Source organism: Marmota monax, unplaced genomic scaffold, assembly GCF_021218885.2.
Source record: "Marmota monax isolate L192 unplaced genomic scaffold, Marmota_monax_Labrador192_F-V1.1 WCK01_AAM20220418_F8-fsc00224, whole genome shotgun sequence".
NCBI classification, from domain to species: Eukaryota; Metazoa; Chordata; class Mammalia; order Rodentia; family Sciuridae; genus Marmota; species Marmota monax.
Genome location: NW_026693937.1, coordinates 915,423 through 943,104, shown reverse-complemented (window position 1 = coordinate 943,104; position 27,682 = coordinate 915,423). Strand labels below are relative to the sequence as shown.

The 27,682-nt window shown below is 36.0% G+C and overlaps 1 protein-coding gene across 6 annotated transcripts; it reads left to right on the top strand.

Moving 5' to 3' along the window:
* The first annotated feature begins 39 nt into the window (after positions 1-39).
* Ddhd2 (DDHD domain containing 2) lies at positions 40-27,423 on the top strand. 6 transcript variants are annotated; one of them, XM_046463851.2, is made up of 19 exons: positions 53-297; positions 541-645; positions 1,504-1,731; positions 3,030-3,220; positions 3,802-3,891; positions 4,328-4,448; positions 6,510-6,599; positions 7,729-7,864; positions 10,868-11,076; positions 11,370-11,437; positions 12,235-12,357; positions 13,773-13,868; positions 15,190-15,309; positions 15,421-15,576; positions 16,075-16,177; positions 16,322-16,492; positions 17,137-17,299; positions 24,326-24,431; positions 24,889-27,423. In XM_046463851.2, the coding sequence occupies exons 3-18, from the start codon at positions 1,512-1,514 to the stop codon at positions 24,405-24,407; spliced, it is 2,139 nt and encodes a 712-aa protein (XP_046319807.1). In that variant the 5' UTR covers positions 53-297; positions 541-645; positions 1,504-1,511; the 3' UTR covers positions 24,408-24,431; positions 24,889-27,423. The 6 variants fall into 6 exon arrangements, with proteins under 6 accessions (XP_046319811.1, XP_058441419.1, XP_046319807.1 ...); XM_046463853.2 differs by having other exon boundaries at positions 1,485-1,731; XM_046463852.2 differs by lacking the exon at positions 541-645.
* The last annotated feature ends 259 nt before the right edge of the window (positions 27,424-27,682 follow it).

The window sequence follows — 27,682 nt, the reverse complement described above, 5'->3', positions numbered from 1 at the left end:
GCGATCCCCTCCACCTCTCGCGACACTTCCTCCTAGATCCCCTGCGACCCTCCTTGCCCCACTAGTGGCTTGGGCGTGGCGCTCACAGCCACCTCACCTTGACTCCTGGCAGCCTGGCCCGCTACTCGCCCGCTGGGAGAGCGGTGGAGCTCTGGGCTCGGCTCGAGCCCGGCGGGGCTGCAGGCTCCGCCCTGCCCCGCCCCGCCTCGCCCGGGCTCCAGGGAAAGGCCGCTGCGGGGACATGTCGTGTCCCCCTCAGCGAAGGCAGCAAAGCGTGAGAGGCGGTGGAACTGCCAGGTGAGTCCGCCTCCGCGTTTGGGGGCCGGCGGCTGGGAGGTGGGCTGGAGACCCTGCGGAATGGCGAAACCGGGGGCGGAGGAGGTCGGGTAGCTTCAGGCTAGGATCCGGCTACTGGAAGGACCTGCCGGATGGGGAGGGGTAGCCTCGGCTCCCGGGAAGTGGCCGGGGCCCAGCGTATTGACTGCGCCCTAGGGAACTGGAAAATTCTCGTGTCCGCGGGTGGGTGTTTTTGTCTGCCAGGCTGGAGGAAGGAGGCAGAAATTAGGACCCCGAATTCTGAAGCCTTGAAACTGGGCGACAGAAGGCCTGGGTCCGGGGAAGAAGGGACCGGACGAGGTGGCTGAGGTAAGTTTGTGCTAGGAAAAAGGGCAGTGGGGCCGAAAGCCCGGAGGGCCTTCACTCAGGCCAGGTGTTTGCCATTCCGCTATGCCCCGTGCTGAGCTGCTTTCTCACGCAGGAGCATACTTTTGATGTCTGCAGTCTTCGCCTCATTTTGTGTGTGTGTGTGTGTGTGTGTGTGTGTGTGAGAGAGAGAGAGAGAAAGAAAGAGAAACACATCGGCCAGATTGAGGGGAGGCTTTTGAGGTCCCACTGTTACTTTTCACCTGCGACTTGTAAGCTGTGAGTGGGTGTGCGCGTGCACATAGTGACCCCTGGCAAGGTTTGTGTTTGAGTTTGTGTCACAGCCCCTAATTAAGTAAGCGCGCTTCGAGGATTAATCACAGTGATTGATTCTTAAGTGAATTGTTTTATTTTCTGTATTTTAAGATTCCAGTAAAGTAAATGCGTAGTGATAATGGCCCAGAGCCTAAAACCTGGGTGTTATTAGAAATGGTTGTATACATTTGCTGCCTTTGGCACTAGGTTTAAACTGGAAATTGGGGTAAGATATTTTGTTGCAATCGGTTTTGACCATTTTTTTCTTGTGTTTTAGGGTTTATTTTATAACTTGTAAGCCATGCAGTTAAGAGAGCATTGGGAGCTCAGTGCAAAATAGCTGATGTAATATAAACATTTAAAGAGTTTTCCCTTTGTTATTTTTATTCTAAATTAGGTAGCCTCTTTAGGTTATTTGTCCTCACCCCCAGAAGTGACTTCTTAAAGTGACCTGTGTGTGTGTGTGTATGCATGTGCACAGCTTTAGCAATTACATTGTTAATAGAGGAAAAATGATTTCCTGATAGTTTTTATCTTGTCTTTTAGAGGGCGAAATGTCATCAGTGGAATCACACCAGGAGCATTTGTCTCAGTCAGATCCTTCCCCATCACCAAACTCATGTAGTTCCTTTGAGCTGATAGACATGGATGCTGGCAGTTTGTATGAACCAGTTTCTCCACATTGGTTTTATTGTAAAATAATAGATTCCAAGGAGACATGGATTCCTTTCAACTCTGAAGATTCACAACAACTGGAAGAAGCATATGGCTCTGGTAGGATGATAATGATGGCTTATAATATAGACTCATCTCTAACTATAATGTAATAACTTTTATAAAGCACTATTAAAAGTACATTTTAGCTTTTTCCCATTAATTAAACAAGTGCTTTATCACTGAGCTATACCTCCAGCCCCAGTTAAGTAGAATTTTATATCAGAGTTCCATATTAGTGCCCAGCTAATAATTTATAATATTAAAAAACTTGCTCTGTATCTTGAAAACAATTCCTATTATAATTTATGCATAGTTATCCAGTAATTTTTTTTAAACTGGGGATTGAACTCTTTAGACTACATCCTCAGCCATATTTTATTTAGACTCAGGATCTCACTGAGTTAATTGCTTAATGCCTCCGCATTGCTGAGGCTGTCTTGAACTCATGATCCTCCTGTCTCAGCCTCCTGAGCTGCTGAGATTACAGGCTTGTGCTACCACACCTGGCCTAGTAATATGTTTTTTAAAATATTTTTTTTAGTTGTTGATTGACTTTTATTTTATTAATTTATTTATATGTAGTGCTGAGAATTGAACCCAGTGCTTCACACATGTGAGACAAATGCTCTACCACTGAGTCACAACCTCAGCCCCCAGTAATATTTTTATATTCTAACTTGTGTTTCAGTTTTGGTTAATCAAGGTAGGGTAGAAGAATTTCAGAAGAATGAACTTTCTAATGTGTTGTTTTTTTCTTATTTTATGATACAGGAATGGTGCTAGTTACACTATGTCATCATGATTGACATTAAGTTGCATTTTTAGTTCCTTAAACCAAAAATTCGGAAAAAAGATGCTTTTTGGTTTTGGGTACTCGAGATTGAATCCAGGGCCTCACACATGTTAGGCAATCACTCTACCACTGAGCTACACCCTGAACCCCTAAACTCCTTTTTAAAGAGGTATTATTATCTTTCCTTAGAAACAAAAGCAAAACTGCCTAGTATTTTTTTCATGTTTCATTAAAACTAGGAAAAAGATGTGTATTAAATTTCTTTTCTTTCTTTTAATTTTTTTTAGTTATAGGTGGACATAATGTCTTTATTTTTATTCATTTATTTTTATGTGGTGCTGGGGATTGAACCCAGTGCCTCACCCATACTAGGCGAGCACTCTACCACTGAGCCACATCCCCAGCCCCTCTTTCTTTCTTTTTAATGTTTAGCCAAGTAGAAACTATTCCATGTGTTTCATAATATTAGAATATAACTTGTAATTATATTTTGGGAAATATATTGTGAAACATGTATTTCTTTTCCCCTTTCAAATTCTTTTTGTTTTCTGACTTTTAATAGGAAAAGATTGTAATGGGAGAGTTGTCCCCACTGATGGGGGCAGATATGATGTTCATTTGGGGGAGAGGATGAGATATGCTGTGTACTGGGATGAACTTGCATCAGAAGTGAGACGATGTACTTGGTTTTACAAGGGAGACAAAGACAATAAATATGTTCCCTACTCAGAAAGCTTCAGCCAAGTTTTAGAGGTTTGCTTTTAGCCTTTTTTACTTACCATTTTCTTCATTTTTTTCTTTTCTCATTTAATTATCTTTTCTTCCTCTTGTAACTTACTTTGTGAAATTTCCAGAGAATGTTTGGTTCTGCATCATATTTCATAGCATTTATTTTCACAAGTTAGTTTCAGGATAAAGTAGTTTTAACTTCAGAATTTAAAATAACATGGAGACTTTAGTATTCCCCAATTAAAATGTAAAAAAGTTCCCTAAAGGTAATCATTTATAATATTTCAGCTATGACTGCAGGATCGATTTCTTTTTCTTTTTCTTTCTCTGAAAATTGATATTTGTTTTCTTTAAACTGGAGTAGAACATTGCTGTTGCTGATAGAAGTATATAAAATGGTGAATAGTGATTGTGTCGTCTAGGTGACAGGAATGATTTTTTTTCTTTGTCCTATACTATTCTAATTTTAAAACAATCTTAAACTAAATTTGATAAATTGGAGAATGCTCTTCTTATTGAAACCAGTTAATCGTGTAGTATTCTTGTAATTAGTTTTAATAAAAAAGCTATTAGAGAAGTCTAATGAATTAATGTGTTCTTTTAAGGAAACATACAGGCTTGCTGTAACTCTGGATGAATGGAAAAAGAAACTGGAATCTCCAAACAGAGAAATTATTATATTACACAATCCAAAGGTAAAGTGAATTAAAGCATTTCTCTGATGTTGAGATTAAGGATTAATTACATTACTAAGGAAAACTTAATTGGCTTCTTTTTTTTATGGACTCTACATAGGATAACCTTTGGCAGATTTTATATTGAACTTATCATTATGAAACTTAGAGCCATTACTGTTATTTACCCCTCTCAGCTTATACAAAAGAGTTTTCTTAAGCAAAATTATGTCAGTACGGATTAAGAAAATCACTGACACACTATGTGAGCATATCTTTCATGTGTATATTTTAGTCCATATATTTTGAGGATTTTTATTTCAAGTTGTAGAAGTTGCATATCAAAACCCCAGTGGAGATTTGACTATATGTATTTAAAGATAGGTTACTACTCTTCAGTATAATATAGAGATGTCTATAATGAAGACTATACTGCTGTGATCTTTTTCTGTTTAAGCTCATGGTACATTACCAGCCAATTGCAGGGTCTGATGAGTGGGGTTCAACACCCACTGAACAGGGTCGACCAAGAACAGTGAAAAGAGGAGTTGAAAACATCTCTGTTGACATTCATTGTGGTAATATTTGTTAATAATTTTTTTCTTATATATTTATTTTTTAAAGTGTGACCTTTTTTCTATGGATTTGGATTATGTCAAGGCTTAAAATGATCTTTAATCATATGGGCTTATTCTGAGATAAGGTTAGCATCTCTTCATATGCTAAGAGATATAAAACTTAAAGTTGCTGAGGACATATGTGCAATGGGTATAATTCGGTAGCATTAAATATAGGTGAACTGGTTATTTCACCTGCTAAACTAGAAATTTATTACTGGCTATTCCTATCTTGAAGTTTTTTTTGAGGGGGTGGGTACAGGGGATTAAACCCAGGGGTGCTTAATCACTGAACCACATTCCCAGCCTCTTTTTTTTTTGAAAATTTTTTTTCTTTTTGTTGTCCAAGGACCTTTACTTTATTTATATGCAGTGCTGAGAATCGAACCCAGTGCCTCACACATGCTAGGCAAGCACTCTACCACTGAGTCACAAGCCCATCCCCATCCCTTTTTATTTTTTATTTTGAGACAGGGTCTCATTAAGTTGCTTAGGGCCTTTCTAAGTTGCTGACGGTGGCTTTGAACTTGTGATTGTCCTGCCTCGGACTCCCTAGCTGCTGGGATTATAGGCATGTACCACCATGGCCGGTTCCTTAAAGATTTTTCAGCTAAGGAAAACCTTTTTTTTTTTTTTTTTTAGAAAGAACTTAATGATTATCTTTTGTTCTCTAGTGTCACTTTTGTTATGATTGGTTTAACTATACTTAACTGGATTATAAAATACCTTTTATAGCTGGGTGTGGTGGTGCACGCCTGTGATTGCAGATACTTGGGAGCCCAAGGCAGGATGATCACAAGTTCTAGGCTTGCCTGGGCAACTCATTGAGACCCTATCTCAAAATAAAAATTAAAAAAACAAGGGTTGGTGATGGATCTCAGAGGTAGAACTCTCCTGGTTCAGTCCCCAGTGCCACCAAAAAAAAGTTTATATTGCAGAAGAAAGGATTTGTTTCTTAGATTGACTATAATTTTTAAAAGATGAGTTTAAATTTATTTTTATTTTTCCTATCCTCTGATACTGGGAATGGAACCCAGGGCCACTCTACCCCTGGGCTGTAGCCCTAGGCCCTTTTTATTTTTTGAGACATGATCTTGCTAAATTGCTCAGGCTGAACTTGGCGATCCTCCTTGCTCAGCCTCCTGATTAGCTGGGATTATAGGCATTTGCCAGGGTGCCCAGCTGAGTTTAAAATTTCAGGCTTTAAAGATATAATACAGGAGCCGGACACAGTGGTGCATGCCTGTAATCCCAGCGATTTGAGGCAGGAGAATCATGAGTTCAAAGCCAGCCTCAGCAACTTAGTGAAGCCCTCAGCAACTAAACTAGACCCTGTCTCATCCACTGAGCTGGGGATGTGGCTCAGTGGTTAAGCACCCCTGGGTTCGATCCCTAGTACCAAAAAATAAAAAGAGGGCTGGGGATGTAGCTCAGTGGTAGAGTGCTTACAGAGCACACTTGAGGCCCTGGGTTCAATCCTTAGTATTACAAGCAAACAAAACGAGATCAAACAGTGGTACAATTGATAAAAATTGATTAGGTATAAGTATTCTATCAATGCTAAATTGCCTGAATTTGGTAACTGTACTGTGGTTATGCAAGAGGATAGTCTTAGGAAACACACATATTAAAGCTTTAATTAAGTATACATGATGACATATGCAACTTGCTCCCAAATGGTTCAGAAAAATATGTGTGTGCACACTTGCATAAAAAGAATAATAAAAAATGTGGCAATTATTTAAAAAGTTGAATCTGTAAAAATTCATGGGAATTTCTATACTAGTTTTTCAGTTTTCTGTAAGTTTGCACTTAAAGCGTCGTAAAAACCTAGAAACATTTTTCACAGACTTCGAGATAAAAAGAGAAACAAAGTAAAATCTGCATACTTTTAGTAAGTGGTTAAAATATAAGGCTATTTTGTGTATTTTAAATTATTATTTTAACTTGTTCACTGTGGATATTTGATTTAGAATACATAATTATATAGAATAATTTTTTTCTTTTTAATTTTATTTATAGGGGAACCTTTACAAATAGATCACTTGGTTTTTGTAGTCCATGGGATTGGACCAGCTTGTGATCTCCGCTTTCGAAGCATTGTACAGTGTGGTAGGTTTGCAAAGCATGTACGGTTAGATCCTAATTAAAGGAACTGCTACTGTCAGCTGAGAGAAAGCTTTGGTCTGTTGTCTTAGCTACATAATAAGATTTAGAGAGCTAAAGACAGGCAACAAGACAGTAAAGCTTCCTAGCCTAGACCTAAAGTGCTAATAAATTCCTGAGGCTAATAGTTTATACTCTTAACTAGCAGTTCTTGAGTGAACAAACTCTTAATCCCTGTTTAAAAAAAAAAAAAAATTATGGTGTATTGCTCCTATTTCTAACCAGTGCAAATTTTAAGGGAGCCATAAAAATGATGAAGTTTAAAAGAATAACAAGCCCTACTCATTTTTTAATTCATATTTTGTTAAACCTCTTGATATTATAGTTGGAAGATTTAAGTCATTAATATAACTTGATTTTAAAAGGCAATATCCTCTAAAACTTGGTAGTAGCCAGAGTCTGTTCCAGTTTTATTCTATTGGCTAATGGTTCTTAAAATCAATGCTATTCAAAATTCATTTTACATATTTTTAAAATCTAAGGTATTGGTAAGAACCAAAAAGAGGTCCTTCTTCTCCCTGGGAAGACTTACACTCTCCCTTGAAAGTGTCCCCTTTTCCCTTTTCCTATCCCTCAATAAACCTGGGGGAGGGCTGGGGTTGTGGCTCAGTAGTAAAGTGCTTGCCTAGCATGTGTGAGGCACTGGGTTCAGTTCTGAGCTCCTCATAGATGAATAAAATAAAGTTTGTTAACATTTTTAAAAAAAGAAAAAGAAAAAAAAAAGTGCATGGGAAAAAAAGAACCAGAAAAGTTAGGATGGGAACCTGACTGTAAAATTGGTTGACATACAGTCAATGTGATTTTTAAAAAATATTGAAATATTTTTTAATAGTTCCAATGACAAAGAAGTTTTGAAGTTAGTTTTTCTTTTGATGAAATATTTTGTATGGTAAAAGCAAGTTTTATATAAAGGTAATATTTTTATATACACTCTTAATTTTCCTGAGTATTACTTTAGTATTTTTATATTCTAAGCAAATATAGTTAAGTGGTGTATTTCTACATGATCTGTTGCGTTCTGAGCCGATGTATTAATCGCTCCACTGTTAATGCATAAATTGATTTTCTTTTCTAGTTAATGATTTTCGCAGTGTTTCCTTGAACTTACTACAGACACATTTTAAAAAAGCTCAGGAAAATCAACAGATTGGAAGGGTAGAGTTTCTTCCAGTCAACTGGCACAGTCCATTACATTCTACTGGTGTGGATGTGTGAGTAATAACCTCATATCCTTGAATTGTTAAATTAACTATGATTGTAATGTTTTCTGATCATCATAAAGATATTTCTGTTACGGCTGACTGTAGAGAGAATTTATGAAATGCTCATCAGTTCTTTGTTGTAATTAGCCCTGGTTAGAAGTACAGAGCTATGTATTTCTTCAGTGTGTTTTACTGATTCTGTTGTTTTTACTATTTTTTTTTTTTGAGACAGGGTCTTGACAAGTTGCTTAGTGACTTGCTAAGTTGCTGAGGTTGGCTTTGAACTTGCAAACTTCATGCCTCAGCCTCCCAAACTGCTGAGACTACTGGTGTGAGCCAACATGTCTGATTTACTCTTAAAAGCTTCATTTTTTTTTAAAGCATTAAAGCCAAATGTTACTTTCTTTCTATCATTTATTAGCATTTCAGTTTTCACATGTCAAAAGCCAACTATTCCCCAAGATGTACAAAATTTTGTTGCTACTTTTGTGGTGATATTTGAATAGTGGTCCAAATTTGGGGAAAAGGGAAGAACTCTCCCTAAATTAAATTATTAGCATTTATAATTTGAGGTATAATTAGTAAAGTGTTTTTAAGTAATAGCTTTTTTCTTTTTTAAATAGTTTTTAGTTGTATTTCTTTTTTAAATAGTTTTTAGTTGTATTTGGACCTTTATTTTACTTATTTTTATGTGGTGCTGAGGATTGAATCCAGGGCCTCACACGTGCTTGGTGAAAGTTCTATTGCTGGGCCACAACCCTAACCAACCCTTAGTGATAGCTTTTTTAAAGCTTAAGACCTTTAGTTTTGATTGTAAATTTTATGGTGGTAACAGAGAAGGTTGCCTTATACTGAGGATCTTTGGCTGAGTGCTCTCCAGAAAGAAGTATGTTCATAATATAGCTCTAGAATAAAACTAGAAGGGGCTTTACTAAGGTAAAGGAAATAGCATTGTTTTCACACTGGTTTTAGAAATGGCTTTTCTGATTCTGTGCCTGGGTTCTTTTAATACTCTATGATTCGAATATGTTCCATGTTCCACATACTCCACCGTGATGTTGCTCTTACTAGTTATGAAGTCCATATTCTTTAACATTTGACCTAGCATTAGGAAGTTATAAAGGGCACATAGCCTTGTTCATTATTTGAGGAGTCTGTCAGAGAATTTTGAAAAAGCTTTAACTGAAATTTGATTTAGACTATGTTAGCTTTAGTCTTCCTTTGCTAAATATAAATTTTGTTTGCCTTTGGCATCTGGTATTCTTTCCTTTTTCTGTTTTTAAAAATTCTTCATTGAGGGAGGGCACTGTTTCTTTTGTCATTCAGGGGTTAAAAACCAATGCTGGCAAACTGGTGATATAGCTTAGTAGTAGAGCATTTAGCAGGGGGGGTGAGGCCTTGGGTTCTATAAATCCTAACTTGGGGGGAAAGAAAACTTAATCCTGAGAATTCTAGGAAAAGTGTTATATCTTTTCTTTTTTTTCCCCCCCAATATTTGTTTTTTAGTTGTAGTGGACACAATACATCTATCTATCTATCTATCTACCTATTTATTTATTTATTTATGTGGTGCTGAGGATCAAACCTGGGGCCCTGAACATGCTAGGCAAGCTCTCTACCACTGAGCCACAACCCCAGCCCCTCTCATATATTTTTAATAAGCTTTTTATTAAAGAGAATTTATGTACAAAAATAGTGTCTATTATGAATCTTCATATACCAGTTACCTAGCCCCAACAAGCTTAAATTCTTGGCTGCTTCTGCTCTGTCTTCTTGCCTCTCTCCAACATATTATTATTGTTTTTTTTTTTTTAGTTGTAGGTGAACATAATAACTTTATTTTATTTATATATGGTGCTGAGGATCGAACACAGGGCTTCACATGTGCTAGGCAATCGCTTTACCACTGAGCCACAACTCTAGCACACCATATTATTTTTGAATAAAATCTTAGATGTCCTATCATTTCATCACTAAATATTTCAGTTTGGGTTGGGATTGTGGCTCAGTGGTAGCGCGCTTGCCTAGCATGTGTGAGGTACTGGGTTTGATTCTCAGCACCACATACAAATACATAAAATAAAGGTCCATCAACAACTTAAAAAAATATTTAAAAAAAAATTTCAGTTTGTACATTTTAAAGGACTTTAAAAAAATTTAAGCATAACACCAATTTTACCCCTAAAAGTAGTTTTAATATCATCAAATATCTAATCAATGTTCGAATTTCCAGTTGTCTAATGCATATAATTTCTATATGTACACACACACGTAAATATGCACCCACATGTATTTTGAACTGATACCCAAATAAGGCCCATATATTGTAATTATTTTTATTTTTTTTAATATTTATTTTTTAGTTTTCGGCAGACAAAACATCTTTGTTTGTATGTGGTGCTGAGGATCAAACCCGGGCCGCACGCATGCCAGGCAAGCGCACTACCACTTGAGCCACATCCCCAGCCCCATATATTGTAATTAGATGATAAGTTTAAGTCTCTCTTAATCTCTTGATTACCTCTATCCATTGTTTTCTTGCTATTTATATTTTGAAGAAACTTTTAGGGTTTCTTACACTATGAATTTTGCTGGTTATCTGTTATTGGCTTCATTAAGCATATTTCTCCTTCCTCTGCTTTTCCTATAAAATTGGTGGTAGTTTTGCGGGGTGTGGCAGCACTTGCTTGTAATCCTGGTGTCTCCCGAGACTGAGGCAGGGAGATCTCAAGTTCAAAGCCAGCCTCAGCAATTCAGCAAGACTCTAAGCAACTTGGTGAGACCCTGTCTCAAAAAATAAAAAGGCTGGGGATGTAGCTCATTGGTTAAGTGCCCTTGGGTTCAATCTTCAGTAACAAAACAAAAACAACAACAACAACAACAAAAAATTGACAGTAAAAAATTGGTAGTTGTTTGTTGTACCATTAAACGCTTGAGTCTAATTTTGAAGACTAAGCTAGATAATTACTTAGAAGTGGCTATGTAATATAAAATATACTTTATTTTTTTCAGAGATCTACAGCGAATAACCCTGCCCAGCATTAACCGCCTCAGGCATTTCACCAATGACACAATTCTGGATGTCTTCTTCTATAATAGCCCCACCTACTGTCAGACTATTGTGGACACAGTAGCTTCTGAAATGAATCGAATATACACACTTTTTCTGCAGAGGAACCCTGATTTCAAAGGGGGCGTGTCCATTGCTGGTCATAGTTTAGGTAACAAATGAATTCTTTGTAACCAGGGAGGAATATGACAGTTTGAGAATACTTGTTTTTATGATGCAGTGTCTTTTATCATTATCAAATTCAGAGGTCTGAAAGTGGTCTATGATGAAGAATTTGGAAGGGTTGAAAGGGTGGTGGTGGTAATTTGGAAACATTCCCTTGCTTTGTAGATTTGCTTACATGTATAATTAATTGGATCATGCCTTTTTTAAATTTGTATAAAAGATAGCCATTTAGTGCTAATGCTTAGAAATTGTCCCTTCTTTCTTCTATTTTACTTATAGGTTCGCTTATATTGTTTGATATCCTAACAAATCAGAAAGATTCTTTGGGGGATATTGACAGTGAAAAGGTAATTTAGATGTTCAGTTAGGTTCTTAATGTAGTATAAAATATTAAAGCATTTTATATTTTTAGATTTATTTTTTGCTTTTAATTGAGTTTAGTATCATAACATGATGTTGAAATTTACATTAATTTTAACAGGCTGGTAATTATCTTTCATTTTTGGGTTATAGAAGCAAGATAGTAATATGCATCTACAAATAATTACCGAACTCTAAAATAATCATAGGTGTCTTTTATAAATAATCACTACTGATCTATTTATAGAATTATAGGATCATTGAGCTAATTGGAGTTTGGATGAAAGAAAATGAAGAATGAATTAGATGCAAATTGATATGATTTATAGAAATTCTGTTTGAAAGCAATGGGGGTGCTTATGTTTAAACATATATTTTAATTAAATGAATTCCTATGAACATGTATTATTGATATCATTGATTTGGTACTTCATATATACTATCTTGTATTTTTTCCTTTTATCTAAGTGTCCAATTCCTCCTAGAGGACCATGAGTTCTTCTTCCAGGACAAGTGCCTTGTCTTAGACTGTGTTATTTCTTAAGCTCTGTTTCCCTAATAAGAGCTCAGTAATACTTGTTAATTGTTCATTCCCTCATTCATTTAAAAACATATTTTCTACTGAAGTTGCAAAAACTTGGAGGTTAGTTTTCATTTATATTTGCATAAGTAACTATTTAAAGTTAATATACATTACTATGGGAATTTAATATTTCAAATCACAAAATATTGTTTAAGGAAACAATGAATTTTGATAATATAAGCTTTATGATTTAATTTTTAGGGTTCAGTAAATATTGCTGTGGATCAAGGAGATGCACCAACACTAGAAGAAGATTTGAAGAAACTTCAACTCTCTGAATTCTGTAATGTCTTTGAAAAGGAGAAAGTAGATAAGGAAGCTCTGGTAAAAATAACCTTTTAAAACTTTATGCCGGGGCTGGGGATGTGGCTTAAGTGGTAGTGTGCTCGCCTGGCATGCATGCGGCCCGGGTTCGATCCTTAACACCACATACAAACAAAGATGTTGTGTCCACCAAAAAAACTGAAAAATAAATATTAAAAAATTCTTTAAAAAAAAAAAAAACTTTATGCCAAACCATTTTCAGTATTTTTATCATCACATTTACTAAGAGTCTGCCCTTGCTTTTTAGTCATAAATACTTTTAGTCATAAATACTTCGGCATCATTAAAAATGTTTTATGGGCTGGGATTGTGGCTCAGTGGTAGAGTGCTTGCCGAGCATGCGTGAGGCATTGAGTTCAATCCCAGCACCTCATAAAAATAAACAAAATACAGGTATTGTGTCCATGTACAACTAAAAAATATTTTTTAAAATGTGCTTTAGCATTGTTTATTTTTTATCATATAAAGTGGTCTTTGCTCTACAGAAGTTCAAATTTCAGTTGAGCCACATTGATATTCATTTAGCAATGGAGCAAACATTGGCACAACTTGGAGAAAACAGGAGGGCAAGAATGAACCTCTAACTGAACGTTAACTTTTGCAACTATTACTTTATTTTACACTTTCATGATCTGTGTTACTATTTGCTTTTCTATGTTTCTGTTTTTCCCACTTTGGTTGTGCTTTTTTCTAGTTTGTGATAGACATTCATTTACTTAATAGATATTTAGTAAATGTTTACTATGATGAGTATACTATACCAAGTACTAGAGGTAGAATGGTAATAAGACCGATATGGTTCCTGACCTTATCATGTATGTAGTTAGGAAGACACATTAAATAATGACACATATAATTAATTCCAATTATGGTAGGAACTAATAAGGAAAAGTACACAGTAATATCAGAATGTATAATAAGATGAGTTAACTAAGTCTTGAGAGGGCAAAGGAAGCCCTTCCTAATAAGATGAGTGGCAGTTAAGTTGAGGTATTGATTCTGTTTTGTGTTATGCTTCTGTGTTGGCTATATTTTTTCACTTCTTGTGTCCATTAGTAGGAGTATAATCCTCAGAAATGAGACATCTAATTGAGCATGGAAATCAAGAGGGTTTTTCTATCATGAAGTCAGTAGATATTCAGCTTCTCTAGATTATTGTTTTTTTAACAGTAGCAAAATGTTATCTCTTGTTATCATTGACATTTTAGTTACACTTTCTATTCTTCTTTAGGTTGTTTTATGAATAAAACAGTCTTTCCTTCTTGAAGTTATTAATGATGATGTACCACAAAAAGCCACAGCAGTATAGAGCAAAGAACAACGAAGTGCCTAGATCTTATCCCTCTCAGGGAACAGGATATTTAATTGATTTTATTTTGCCTAGAAATAAAAAGTACTTGGTTTTCTATGCCTAGGCTTTATGTACAGACAAAGATCTTCAGGAAATGGGAATTCCCTTAGGACCAAGAAAGAAGATACTAAACTATTTCAGGACCAGAAAAAATTCAGTGGTATGTGCCCAACATAGCAGTTCTTTTGACATCTATGGTGTATCCTTAAGCTTTATGAGATATTTACTCTGAGGAGCTAAACAGTTTTTCTTTTCTTTTCTTTTTTTTGAGATGGGGTCCAGGTATGTTGCCCAGGCTGACCTAAAACTCCTGGGCTCGGGAGAGCCTCAAATCTAAGCCTCTTGAGTAGCTGGGACAATAGGGGCACACCACATGCCTGGCTAGCTAGGCAGATTTTGTTTTTTTTGAGGACAGGGTCTCACTATATTGCCCAGGCTGGTCTTGATTGGTGAGCCTCCTACCTTGGCCTTTACCAGTACCTGGGATTACAGGCACATGCCAAAGTGCCTGGTTTAGCTAAGCACTTTTGATAATTGATCTTTGGGTCTTCTTTTTGAAAATAAACACATTTTCTTTATCCAGAGCCTTAAAAATGTTATTAGCCTGGGGAGTCTTACCTCCCCAGGATTACTCCTGCTTTCTGAAGAACCAGCTTTATTGAGATAAAATTCATGTCACATATCATAAACGTCACCATTTTAGAGTGTGTGGTTTAGTAGTTTTTAGTATATTCACAAGAGTTTTGTAGTCATGAACACTAATTCCAGAACATTTCCATCACCTTTAGAAGAAAGCTCATACCCATTTACAGTTACTCCTTATTCCCTTCTGTCCCAGCTTCTATCAACCATTCATCTATTTCTGTCTCTCTGGATTTGCTTATTTTAGATATTCCATATAAGAGGAATCATATAATATGTGACCTTTTGTGATTGATCTGTTTCATTTAACATAATGTTCTTAAAGATTATCTCTGTTGTAACAGTTCCACATTGTTTTTTTCTGGCCATTGTATTTCTTTCCATAGTTTAGTAGTTAACTCTTTTCCAAATTTTTAGCAGATGGCTCAGTTCCTTTTTTTAAGACCCAATTCTTGGTTCAGTATTTATTATGTTCTGTACCAGTATGACATCTTGTCACAGAAGGTCATAGAACTCCTTATCAATCCTTGACATTTCTTGCCACAATACTTTGCTATTGTTTTTTCTAATAACAGGTGCATACATTTTCAGCTGCTGTCCAAAGGACTTTATATCCTCCATCATTTTAGAGCACACAGGGATGTTAAATTATAATTAAGGCAACTACTGTTGCTAGTGGTGTTATCTTTTTTTTTTTTTTTTTTGAGGGCTTCTTCCTAGAATTATTGGCTACCATTTAAAGACGTTCCCAAGTATCCTTTCAAGCCAGTAGAAACCTGTATAATCATTTATTATTTTTACTGTAAAGTAGCTCTACCTAACAATTGTCTGTTCTTTAGGGTATTAATAGACAAACCACACAGTCAGCTTCAGCAGTGAATATCTCCAAAGAATCTGAATTCTGCAGTAGTATTGATGATACTAGAAATGATGAATATCTAGATATTGGCATTGGGCAGGTAACAATACTAATTCTGTTTGATTGTTTTTTTTTACTGCTTCTATTGGTTTGGTAGGAACAGATGTAATTTTTGTTATTAGTGAGAGATGCTTCTATTTGCTCTTTCCAGGTGTCTGTAAAATATCCCCGGCTCATCTATAAACCAGAAATATTCTTTGCCTTTGGATCTCCCATTGGAATGTTCCTTACTGTTCGAGGACTAAAAAGAATTGATCCCAATTATAAATTTCCAACATGCAAAGGTTTCTTCAATATTTACCATCCTGTAAGCATCCTACAGTTATTGTAGTTTTACCTGAACTTGAGGGCTTATTGATGAAGAACATGTGACTTTGTATTGTATTGATTTGTTTTTTTTCTATACCATTGTGTAGTAATGAGAATTTATTATAATAGTATTAATCTGGAAGTGGTCGGTCAGAACAACTGTACCTTTTTAAGAAATTAAGTGAACTTATAATTTTTTAAAAAATTTATTTGTGGGCTGGGGTTATAGCTCAGTGGCAGAGTGCTTGCCTAGCATGCGTGAGGCACTGGGTTCAATCCTCAACACCACATAACAATAAACAAATAAAGTAAAGGAATTCTGTCCATCTAAAACTACAAAAAAAATTTTTAAAAAATTTATTTGTGGTACTAGGGATTGAACATAGGGCTGCACACATGCTAGGCAAGCACTTGAACTTATACTTGCCTAGGATACAGCTTCTCAGACTGTCTTTATTTAGCACAGATAAGTATAGCTATTATTTTTCCTATGTAGTTTGATCCTGTGGCTTATAGGATTGAACCAATGGTGGTCCCAGGAATGGAATTTGAACCAATGCTGATCCCACATCATAAAGGCAGGAAGCGGATGCACTTAGGTAAGTTTGTGTATAGAACTTGATAATTCTAGACCTCTAGCCAGCACAAACTAAATGGACCTCATTCATCATTCAGTCTTTTTTGTTGTGTTATAACCTAAGTCTTTTAAAACATTCAACATTCTTTATTTATAAACGTTTCAGAATTGAGAGAGGGCTTGACCAGGATGAGTATGGACCTTAAGAACAACTTGCTGGGTTCACTGCGGATGGCTTGGAAATCTTTCACCAGAGCTCCATATCCTGCCTTACAAGCTTCAGAAACTGCAGAAGAAACTGAAGCAGAACCTGAATCAAGTTTGGAGAAGTCCAGTGGTCAGTCACACTGTACACATTGATTATCAGCATCAGGCCAAATAAGGGAAAACTCCATGATGTGGAGTTCTTATTTTCCAAGGGCCTTCTTTTGTTTTGTATTGTGTACTATTGAGTCCTAATTGGCTTTCATCTCCGCTAACCTTTTCTGTTATACTAATTGCCACAAATTGGAAAAACATTGTATATAAGGGAAAATGTCCAGAGAAGCTATTAACTAGGCTTGAAGACATTCCTCAATTTGAAACTATGGAAATGATGTTATGAGCCTACTTTGGTACCTTGCTTTTACTGGAGGAATATTCATATTTGTGGGTCAGTTTCAATTTCATTGCTGGGAATGAGTTAGGATACTCAGTTTTACTCTTAGCTTTCAGTTTTCTAAAGAGAAATATCCTTGTTTGCATTTAGTTATAAACTTAAGGCAAGTTACTTAACTGTTGAAGGTACATTAATGTGATGTGATGAGCAAAAGAAAAGGGATTGGGCAAAATTTGTGTGACTGGAGGAGAATATTTTAAGGAGATTGAGAGGAAGAATATGGAAAATTGCTCTCTGAATAGAGAGTAGCTTATATGAAAGGACAGGACAACCCTAGAGGTTTGAAAGCTCTTTGGTATTTATGATAGCTCTTTCATATCCAGATGTTAATGCGGATGAGACCTCTGCAGCAGTTAAAGAAGAAGTCCCTCCCATCAATGTAGGAAAGCTGAATGGAGGCCAACGCATTGACTATGTGCTACAGGAGAAACCTATTGAAAGTTTTAATGAATACTTATTTGCTCTACAAAGCCATCTGTGCTACTGGTGAGTGTTGTTTTTGTTTCTGTTTTTTGTTTGTCTAATTGTTTCACACATATTTGACAGATGTCGAAAAAGGAGGATAGGCCTGTGTACATTTGGGATTAGAATGATTTCTCACTTAAAACAATTACAAAATAGCATTGTCATATCATTTCAGGAAATCTCATTGAAACACTTTGTGATATTGTTTTGCAGTTTCCATAGACCATGAAATTAATGATGCTAGCAATCATTAATTCAGGTAGCTTGGTCTTAAAATTAAATCTTTTTTGACCATTTAGATGCATAAAAATGAATTGGAACAAATATAGTACGGTTGCTGAATGTATTTGGAGAAACCCATTTGGAAATATTTACAGTAGCTAGATCAGAATTAATCATTATTAAATGTAATTAATTACTGAGTGGATTATAGAACAAATTAATGTTGCTTATTGACTTCATATAGTATAACGCAATGCAACTTAATCACTGAAAAAACTGAAGAAAAAATCTCGCTTGGTGTGATGGTACACACTTGTATTCTCAGCTACTCAGGAGGCTGAGGCAGGAAGATCAACTATAAGTTCAAAGCCAGCCTGTGGAATTTAATGGAATTTTATCACAAAAAATAAAAAGGGCTAGGAATGTAGCTCAGTAGTAGAGCACTTGCCTAGCAAAAAAAAAAAAAAGCTGGGAAAATAAGATGGGTCATGGATAAGTGTTTTTAAAAATGCAAGCTTTATTGTTTTTTTAAAAAAATTTTTTCTTTTAATAATTTTTTAGTTGTCAATAGACCTTTATTTAATTTATTTATATGTGATGCTGAGAATTGAACCCAGGGCCTCACATGTGCTAGGCAAGCACTATACCACTGAGCCACAACCCCAGCCTGCAAGTTTTATTCTTCTAAAATGAATTTTTCTTTTCCTTTTGGTACCAGGGATTGAACCCAGGGGCACTTAACCACTGAGCCACATCCCTAGCCCACTTTTAATTTTTATTTTTTTAAGACAAGGCCTTACTAAGTTGCTGAGGCTGGCTTTGAACTTGCCATCCTCTTGCCTTAGCCTCTCGAGCTGCTGGGATTACAGGCATGAGCCACCTCGCCCATCTAAAAGGAATTTTTCTATGGAATTCTGATAAAGGATAATTGCCTGATGTAATCAATATATTTTTATATGATAAATGTGACAGGAGTCATGATATAAAATCAAAATGAAATTTAGTAAAAGAAGTCTTATATGGGGCTAAAATAATGCTCTTTAAGAATGATTTCTGCTAGTCTGGCTTTTAAAATTTCTGAGTGGACAGTATATTTATATGATTTGAAATCCAAAGAAAGACAAAAAATGAAAAGTTCTTTTTCATTTTGTTCTTTGTTAATGAGTTCCCTCATGTGCAACTGTCATACTTTTCTTAAAGTTTCTTCTATCAGTCTATTTAATGCATACATAATGTGGGTGTGAATGTATGTGGACTTGTTAAAAAAAAAAAAAAAAAAGGTTTCTTTATGCCCTTTTGTAATCCCTTCTTTGCCCATTCTCCAGGGAACCGTTAGTCTCTGTCATGTGGATTAATTTGCATGTGACTTATTTGAAATTATGCAATATATATATATTATATATATGTTAGCATAGCTTTTTTGAGATTCATGTGTAGATAAATAGTTTTTGTTGTTGTTGTTGTTTGTTTTTTGGTACTGGAGATTGAACCTAGGGGCACTTTGCCACAGAGCTATATCTCCAATTCTTTTTATTTTTTATCTTAATGAGATAGGGTCTCATTAAGTTGCAGAAACTGGCTCTCAATTTGGGATCCTCCTGCTATGTGCAGCTTCCCAAATCACTAGGGTTATAGGTGGGTGTGACCACATTCAGCTTATTTATTCCTTTTTATTGCTAAGTAGTGTTTCATTATATTGATAGACCACAATTTATCTCTTCATCTGTTAATGGACATTTGGGTTGTTTCCAATTTTTGGCTATTAAAAAAAAAACTGGTAGGAGCATTTATATAAAAAACTTGGTATGGACATTTCCTTCCTCCTGACCTTCCTTCTTCCCTTCTTCCTGGTTCCTTCCCTTCTTTCTTTCTTGGGATTGGACCCAGTAGTGCATTACCACTGAGCTACATCACTAGTCCTTTTTTTTTAAATATATATTTTTTTAAGGTGTAGATGGATACAACACAATGCCTTTATTTTTATGTGGTGCTGAGGATCAAACCCAGGTCCCGCCGGTGCTCTACTGAGCGTTCTACCGCTGAGCCACAATCCCAGCCCCCCTAGTCCTTTTTATTTTAAGATAGAGTCTAAGTCACTGAGGCTGATCTCAAACCCTGCCTTAGCCTCTCAAGTCACTAGAATTGTAGGCATATATCATCATGTCTATCTCATATTTTTTAATTTTCTTGGGTAAATACCTGGGAGTGGAATGGCTAGGTGTCATATGGAAGAGTATTTTCAAAAGAAACTTTCAAACTGAATTGTTATGGTAGTTGATATTCTCATCAGAGTTCTAGTTGCTCCATATCCTCTAAAACTCCTTTCTTTTTTTGGTACTGGGGGTTGAACCCAGGGGCACTAAACCACTTAGCCACATCCCCAGACCTTTTTTGTATATTTAGAGATAGGGTCTCACTGAGTTGTTTAGGGCCTTGCTAAGCTGCTGAGGTGGCTTTGAATTTGTGATTCTCCTGCCTTTGCCTCCCCATCCGCTGGGATTACAGGTGTGTGCCACCACAGAACAACTTTTTTTTTTTTTTTTTTTTAATTTGTTTTGCAGTTGTAGATGGACAGACTGCCTTTATTTTATTTATTTATTTTTATGTGGTGCTGAGGATCGAACCCAGTGCCTCAAATGTGCTAGGCAAGCGCTCCACCACTGAGCCATAGCCCCAGCCCCCACACAACTCTTGATGATAAAGTTTCTTAGCTATTCTGGAGTGTTTTCATATGTTTATTTGAAATATATGTCTTTGATGAAATGTTTCTTTAGATCTTTTGCCCATTTAAAAAATTTTGTGCTTTTTAAAATTGCAAGAGTTCGTTCTTATTTTAGTTACCAGTTCTTTTCATATTTTTAAAAAAAATTATTTAATTTTTTTGGTCCTGTGGGTTTAACCCAGGAGCACTTAACCAGTGAGCTACATCCCCAGCCCTTTATATTTATTTTTTAAGTTTTGAGACAGGGTCTTGCTAAGTTGCTTAGGGCCTCACTAAGTTGCTGAGGCTGGCCTCAAACTTGTGATCCTCTTGCCTCAGCCTCCCTAGTCACTGGGATTATGGATGTGTGCCACTGTGCCTGGCTCAGATTTTTTTTTTTTAAGATATGGCTTATTTTTCTGTCATTGTGCTTTAAAGAGAAGGAAGTTTTTGATTCTGATTAAGTCTAAATGATTGACAGACACTTGTGCCTTTTGGATATATTTAAGAAATCTCTGCTGAATCTAAAGTCATTAAGATTTCTCCTCTGTACTACTATTGTATTGTTTCAGCTCTTATGTTTAGGTCTGTGATCCATTTTGATCAAGTTAATTTTTGAATATGGTGGAAAATAAGGATACAGGTTTATTGTTTCTCATGTAGGTCTTTGGTTCTAGCACCATTGTTGAAAAGTTTATCTAGTTGGAATAACTTTAGAATTTCCTTGGTACTACATTGTAAGTCATTTGATACACACACACACATCTGGACTCTGTGCCATTGATTTCTTTATGTCAGTAGTACAGTCTTAATCACTGTGGCTTTATAGGTCTTTAAATCACGTAGCATGAGTTTTCTAGCTTTTTTTTTTTGAAGTGAAAGTTATTTGGTTATTGTAGGTTCATTTCATTTCCATATGTTTTAGAATCAGCTTGTTTTCTTTTTTTTTTTTTTCCGTGCTGGAATCGAACCCAGGGCCTCACGTGTGCTTGACAAACATTGTTTGAACTATGGAGCTACCTCCCCAGCTTGTTAATTTCTATTAAGAAATTTGTTAGGACCTTGTGATTGCTTTTTGTCTATAGGTCACTTTGGATAACATTTTATCTATAGAGAATTGACATTTTAATATGGGATCTTCTGAGCTGTGAAATTGTATCTCTCATTTTTTTTAGGTCATCTTTAATTTCTGTCAACAGTGTTTTATAGTTTTCACTTTTTATACTATGCACATAGAGTTTCAAATTATTCCTTTATCATTAATAATCTAGGGCTTTTTTTTTTTTTTTTTCGGTACTGCTAATTGAACCCAGTGTACTTTACCACTGAGCTATATCCCCAGTCTTTTTATTGTTAATTTTTTAAAAAAATATTATTTTAGTTATACATGGGCACAATATCTTTATTTTGTTTATTTATTTTTATGTGGTGCTGAGGATCGAACCCAGGGTCTCACATGTGAGAGGCAAGTGCTCTACTGCTGAGCCACAACCCCAGCCCCTTTATTGTTAATTTTGAGACAGGGTCTCACTAAGTTGCTTAGGGCCTCACTATGTTGCTGAGGTTTGCCTTGACCTTGAGGTCCTCCTGCCTTAGCTTCCTGAGTTGCTAGGATTACAATCATGTACCACCATGCTTGGCTTTGAGCATATTGACATACATTTAAGGGCCTTTTAAGTTTCCTTTTCTAGGAGTTGTCTGTACCTTTTACTCCCTTTATATAGAAATGTTGATTTTTTTGGTATTGATTAGTCTGCTATATGAGTTGCAAATACTATTTTCCCAGTTTGTCTTGTGACATTGTGTGTGTGTGTGTGTGTGTGTATAAGTTTTTTTTTTGGGGGGGGGGGTACTTAAAGATTGAATTCAGGGGCATTTTAACCACTGAGACACATCCCTAGCCCTATTTTATTTAGAGACAGGGTCTCAATGAGTTCCTTAGTGCCTCAGCAAAGGTGAGGTGGCTTTGAACTCACAAAATTCTCCTGCCTCAGCCTCCTGAGCTGTTGGGATTATAGGCGTGTGCCACCATGCCCTCTCTAGATTGGTTCTGATAAGCAGAAATTTTTAATTTTTTGTTGTCAGATTTGTTAATTTTTGCTTTTTGGCTTCTTGAATTTGTGTTATAACTTAGAAAGACCTTGCTTTCCAAAAAAAAAAAAAGTCCTTATTGCAGTTTATTCAAATGTTTTCATTTTTTACAAGCAAATCTTTGATTAACTTCACATTCATCCCAATGTAGTGTGAGGATAGACCCAGGTCATTTTTCTTTCTAGTTGTCTCGATAATAGATTTGAGATTCTAACTTTATTAAATTTTTATAAATGGGACTATTTCTGAACTTTCTATTCTTTTTGATCTGTTTATGCACAGTTTTAATATCTGATACAGCTTATTACCTCTTGTTGGTGTAAGCATTTTTAAATTGGATCTGTGAATGGGGTTTATGGAGGGATGAGGGTAGTCTATAAATCCAATAAAATTTTATAATATATATTTATTTTATATATTATATATTTAATAATGTCTATATTTAATTTATATAATATATAAATCCAATAAAATTCTATTTGTAATTTTGACTGTATATGAACCCCAAAAAGAGGTTGGAGATGTAGGGATATATTCAGTGATAGAGCACTTGCCTAACATGCATGAGGCCCTGGCTGCAATCCCCAGAACTACAAAAGAAAACAAACAAAAAAGGATAACATGAACAATTGCCTTAAGGATATAAGGGTCAAACATTCTTATGTATTTGTGTTTCATTTTTTGAGTTATGTATTCCTTTGAGAATATAATGAATTTCTTCCCAGGAAACACCACATATTCATACACAGTCAAAATAACAATTAATAATGGCAGCGCTTGACTGGTCCAGATCCATGTCCTGCGAGGTGCTCACCTCCACAGGTTCTTGGGTTCTTTAGAGCCTCCACTTTTCCTATCTTCCCCTCTCCTCAGTCATCCTTGGAACACAGCTTCCTCTCAGGTATCTTCTCCAGGTGCTGCTCCCATGTATCAAAGGCCACATACTCACCCAGGGTGAAGCAGAAGACTCTTCTTGCTTCAGATTAACCACTTTCTTGCTTCCCAGTACCTAAGCCAATTGCCTTGATTCCAGCTTCTTGTCACTTGCCTATGTTGGCCATGGAGAGCTGGTTGGCTCTTCCCAGCCCTTGGCTGCTCTCTGAGCTATACACACCCCCAGCTGGAGCTCTTTTCCCAAAACCACTGTGAACAAGAGAGCTTCAGACTGCTACTTTGCCTGCCTCCCAGCAGCCTCCCCCCAGTACCTGCCTGTCCTGCATATGATTGAACCATATGATTGTATTGTATTTTCAAAAAAGTGAGTAAAGTTTTAAAATTGGGTATTTGCTAATAAACCCCACTATTATGAATGACTATAATGCACCAATAAAAAATACTGCTCTAATTTTTTTTTTTTTAAAGTAAGGGTGACAAGCCAGGCACTGTGGGACATACCTCCAATGACTCAGGAGGCTGCCTTAGCAAGACACTGCCATAAAATCAAAAAATAAAAGGGACTGGAGGGTATAGCTCAGGGATACAGCACCCCTGGGCTCAATCCCTACTACCCCCAAAATTAAAAAAAGTAATAAAGTGAAGGTGATAAACTGGATGGCTCTTCAGTATGGTCTCAAGAGTGAACTTTGTGGAAAGGTATAGTTCTTGGTCATTTAATAGCTTTGTGTGTGTTCTGCAGTCTGGGGCTTAAGCCCTGAGCTTTGTGCCTGCTAGGCAAGTGCTTTTTGACTGAGTTATACCTTAGCTTTTTGTATTTCTAAACACGATACTAGACCATCTTCCAAACCATTGCCACTTCTGAGTCTCATTGTTTTTTTGCAATAGTAAAAAATGAACTTGAAAGATGTTTATGTGGGGAAGCTGGGTTGTGGCTCAGTGGTAGAGTGCTTGCCTAGTATGTGTGAGGCACTGCATTCAATTCTCAGCACAGCATATAAATAAATGTCTATCAACAACTAAAAAAAAATAAGAAAAAAAGATGGTTATGTGGATTAAATGAAATAATATATGTAAGGCAGTGTAGCACAAAATGTTAATTCTATCTTTTCTCAGTATAGATTTTTTTCTGTTTACAGGGAATCTGAAGATACAGTATTGCTGGTCCTTAAAGAGATCTACCAAACCCAGGGTATCTTCCTTGATCAGCCCTTACAGTAAAAATGACCTATCTGACTGCTTAATGTAAGTTTTTGAATGTCATGTATACAGCATAATGCTTACATATTAACATTTTATAAGGAAATGTGGAGCCTCAAGGTCTTTATAAATATACCTTTCTGTTGCCTGTCCCTAAGATCTAGGCTAATTTTCATGTTTAGAGGAACTCCAGGTAAAATTCATGGAGAAAATGCACAGTAGTCCACTTAGAAGAGGATTAATGTGTATCTATTTTGCTTGAGATTTTGACCAGTGAGATCTGCTGTCTTTTATTACTTAAACTTAGAATCTTACTAGTTCTGATCATCTAAGTATCAACATGGCAACAGTTATCATTTTAATTACAGATAGCCCATCGTGAAATTTAAAGTAATGTTTTAGTTGTGAAACTAGAAAGCCTGTACATTGTACTTTGGCATCCTCTATGGTTGCCTTCCGGTTGTGACTGCATGATGACCTCTTCTCCCACTCTCTCCCCTAGACGGACATTGAGGGATCCTTCCCTAGAAAACCCACCTGTTTGTTGCTGCAATTTTCTTCTCAGCTGCATCATTTCCTGCATGTTGCCTGCCACTTACCACTGGGGTCTTTGGAAGATAATCTTCCTTTTTGGAAGTGAGTGGAAAAGCAAAGGGAAGACCCTGTTACTTTTTATGTGGGCTACATATAAATACTTGCCATTCTTTCTTTATGGCTGGAGGTTGTTTGCATCAGTTACTTCTTTGATGATAGCTTATAGGTGCCACACTTGATTCCTTATTACGAGATGGTCTATGGTCTGTGTGGGGTTTGCTAGATATTTTTCTGGGGAATTATTGCTGTCTTTAGAAAATGTTCCAGTGTAGAAGCAGATTCTTGAGATATAGAGGGCATTTTGGAGATTCTACATCTCTTGGTGTTCTCGGCACCTGAAGTCTAATTCTAATTCTAAGTGGATATGGTGATGGGTAATTTTTTTTTTTTTCCCACCAGCATTTCCTTCCTGTGTGAACTGTATGAAGGAAGATTGGAATGTTGTTTAATAAGAGTATTGTTTACTCTCTTAACAACTGAATAGATGAACTTATTGCTAGGAATCTATAATGCTGTGTGTTGTTTTTATAACCCAGTTGAGCTGCTATAAGTCTAAAGTGGACAACTGAGTTCACACTAGGTACATATTTATTTTTTTATTTTAATTTCTGTGATACTGGGGATTGAACCTGGGGCCTTGCACATGCTAGACAAAAGATCTACCACTGAGATACATCTCCAGCCCTAGGTATATCTTTATAAAACAAAGATGTTATATATATTGTAGACTTGCTCTTTTGTACTATACTTTAAACTGAGGAAATCTAGATGAGGTTTGATTTAGTTATTTGACAATGACAGCTTCTATTCTTATATACATATATTTTTTTCTATTCTTATATTGAGGGTAAAGTTATGAAAGCTGACAAACCTGAAATTACATAGCATTTTCAGGCTGCTCAGGTTATAAATAGTATCTTTAGTGGTGCCTTCGTGGTGAAACAGAATTTAAAGTCATCTGCCACTTCTACTTGGTTGAAAGTGATACTGTGATGTCCTTTTAAAAAACATTTTGTAAACATCACTGCATTCTTAAGTATCCTAACCCAGAATACTTATTTAAAAGGCTCTTGGTTGGGGGTGGTGGCACACACCTATAATTTCAGTGACTTAGGAGGCCAAAGCAGCTGGATTGCAAGTTTGAGGCCAGCCTTAGCAACTTTATTGAGGCCCTAAGCAATTTAGCAAGATCCTGACTTAAGATAAAAAAGTAAAAGGATTGGGGATGTAGCTCAGTGGTTAAGAGCCTCTGGTTTCTCTCCCTGGTACCAAAACTTAAAAAATATTTTAAAAATAAGACTCTTGGCATAGACAGTGTTAGCTGAGCACATAGGTTTGAGGAGCAGCCACTGCAGTCACTCTAAGTTGAGTCTGGAACATGCAAAGTGAGATTTATCTTGAAGAACACAGGTGTGACTATAGACTAATATTTTTGTAAGCATCTACTCACTGCATTTTTTTAAGGTATTTTCTTCCCCATTAGTCAGCATTTGCCATTTTCATTTCTTTTTGATAGTCCTTTATGTTTCCTCTCAGGTTTTCACAGGCCCTTATTTATTGAGTGGCAGAGGAAGGCAAGCCATGTTTTGTTTTTTATAATTTTTTTTTTTGTAAATATATCATGACATCCAAAGCACTAGTATTAAATATTCCCTAATACCATCCCTAAGACAGTAGTGGTTTTTATCCTTTTCTGAACAGAAAAGGAAAAAGGTTAATACTGTCATTTTGGAGGTATAGAGGCAAAGGTGGGGTAGAAGTCAAACCTGGTCAGCATCATCGGCTTATGGACTATAATACTGAATAAGCTACAAAGAAGTTTCAGATACATGGACTACTTTTATTTTCTTTATCACATAAATTGAGTAAGAGTTATTGAGTTTTAACTAGCATTCACTATATATTAAAAGGTAGGCTTTTATTAAGTTACTATCTGCAAATGTTTACTCCTCACATTAGCAGAATAGGTACTCTTTTTTTTAAAGAGTAAACCAAAAGACAACCAAGTGAGAGTCGCTGTAACCAAAGATGGACGGCACAATCCTGGAGCGCTAGATAAACCACTATATTAAGAAATGCTTTTTTTGGGGTGGCAAGCTGTAGGTAACTATAAAAGACCTTTATATCTCATCCATCCACCTATGGTATTATGGCTGAATTACACAAGGTAATAAGCTTGATTGAAATACTTTAGTCTTACATTATTTGCACTGCTTCATTTGTATCATGTACAATCTCTTCACCAAGCCTACTTTTAAACTCTAGTAAAACATCATTTTGTACATATTTCTAGCTGCAAAATTAGTATTGCTTCTCAGTTAAAGAGATTATTTGCATGGAAACAACAGCAGTATTAGCTTTCTAATATTTTGCACTTTTGAAATGTTTGGTTTTTTATGTGATTAAAACTTTAAGTACTGAAATAAAACTGTGTTGACCAGTTGCCTACTTTTACATGGCTTCATCTATCACAGAGAAAATCAATACATTAACTATTTCCTCTTCCCATATGTATTACTAAAATAAGTTTAAAAAATAAACATTTGGGGCAAAGAACTGATATTTATTTAAGTTCTTTCTCCTTGACCAGTGTTTTCATTGTCATAGGCAGATATAGTTCAGAATTTAAAGGTGGCAATTATAAGGTAAATACAGAAATGATTTTTTTTTTTTTTTTTGAGAGAGAGAGAATTTTAATATTT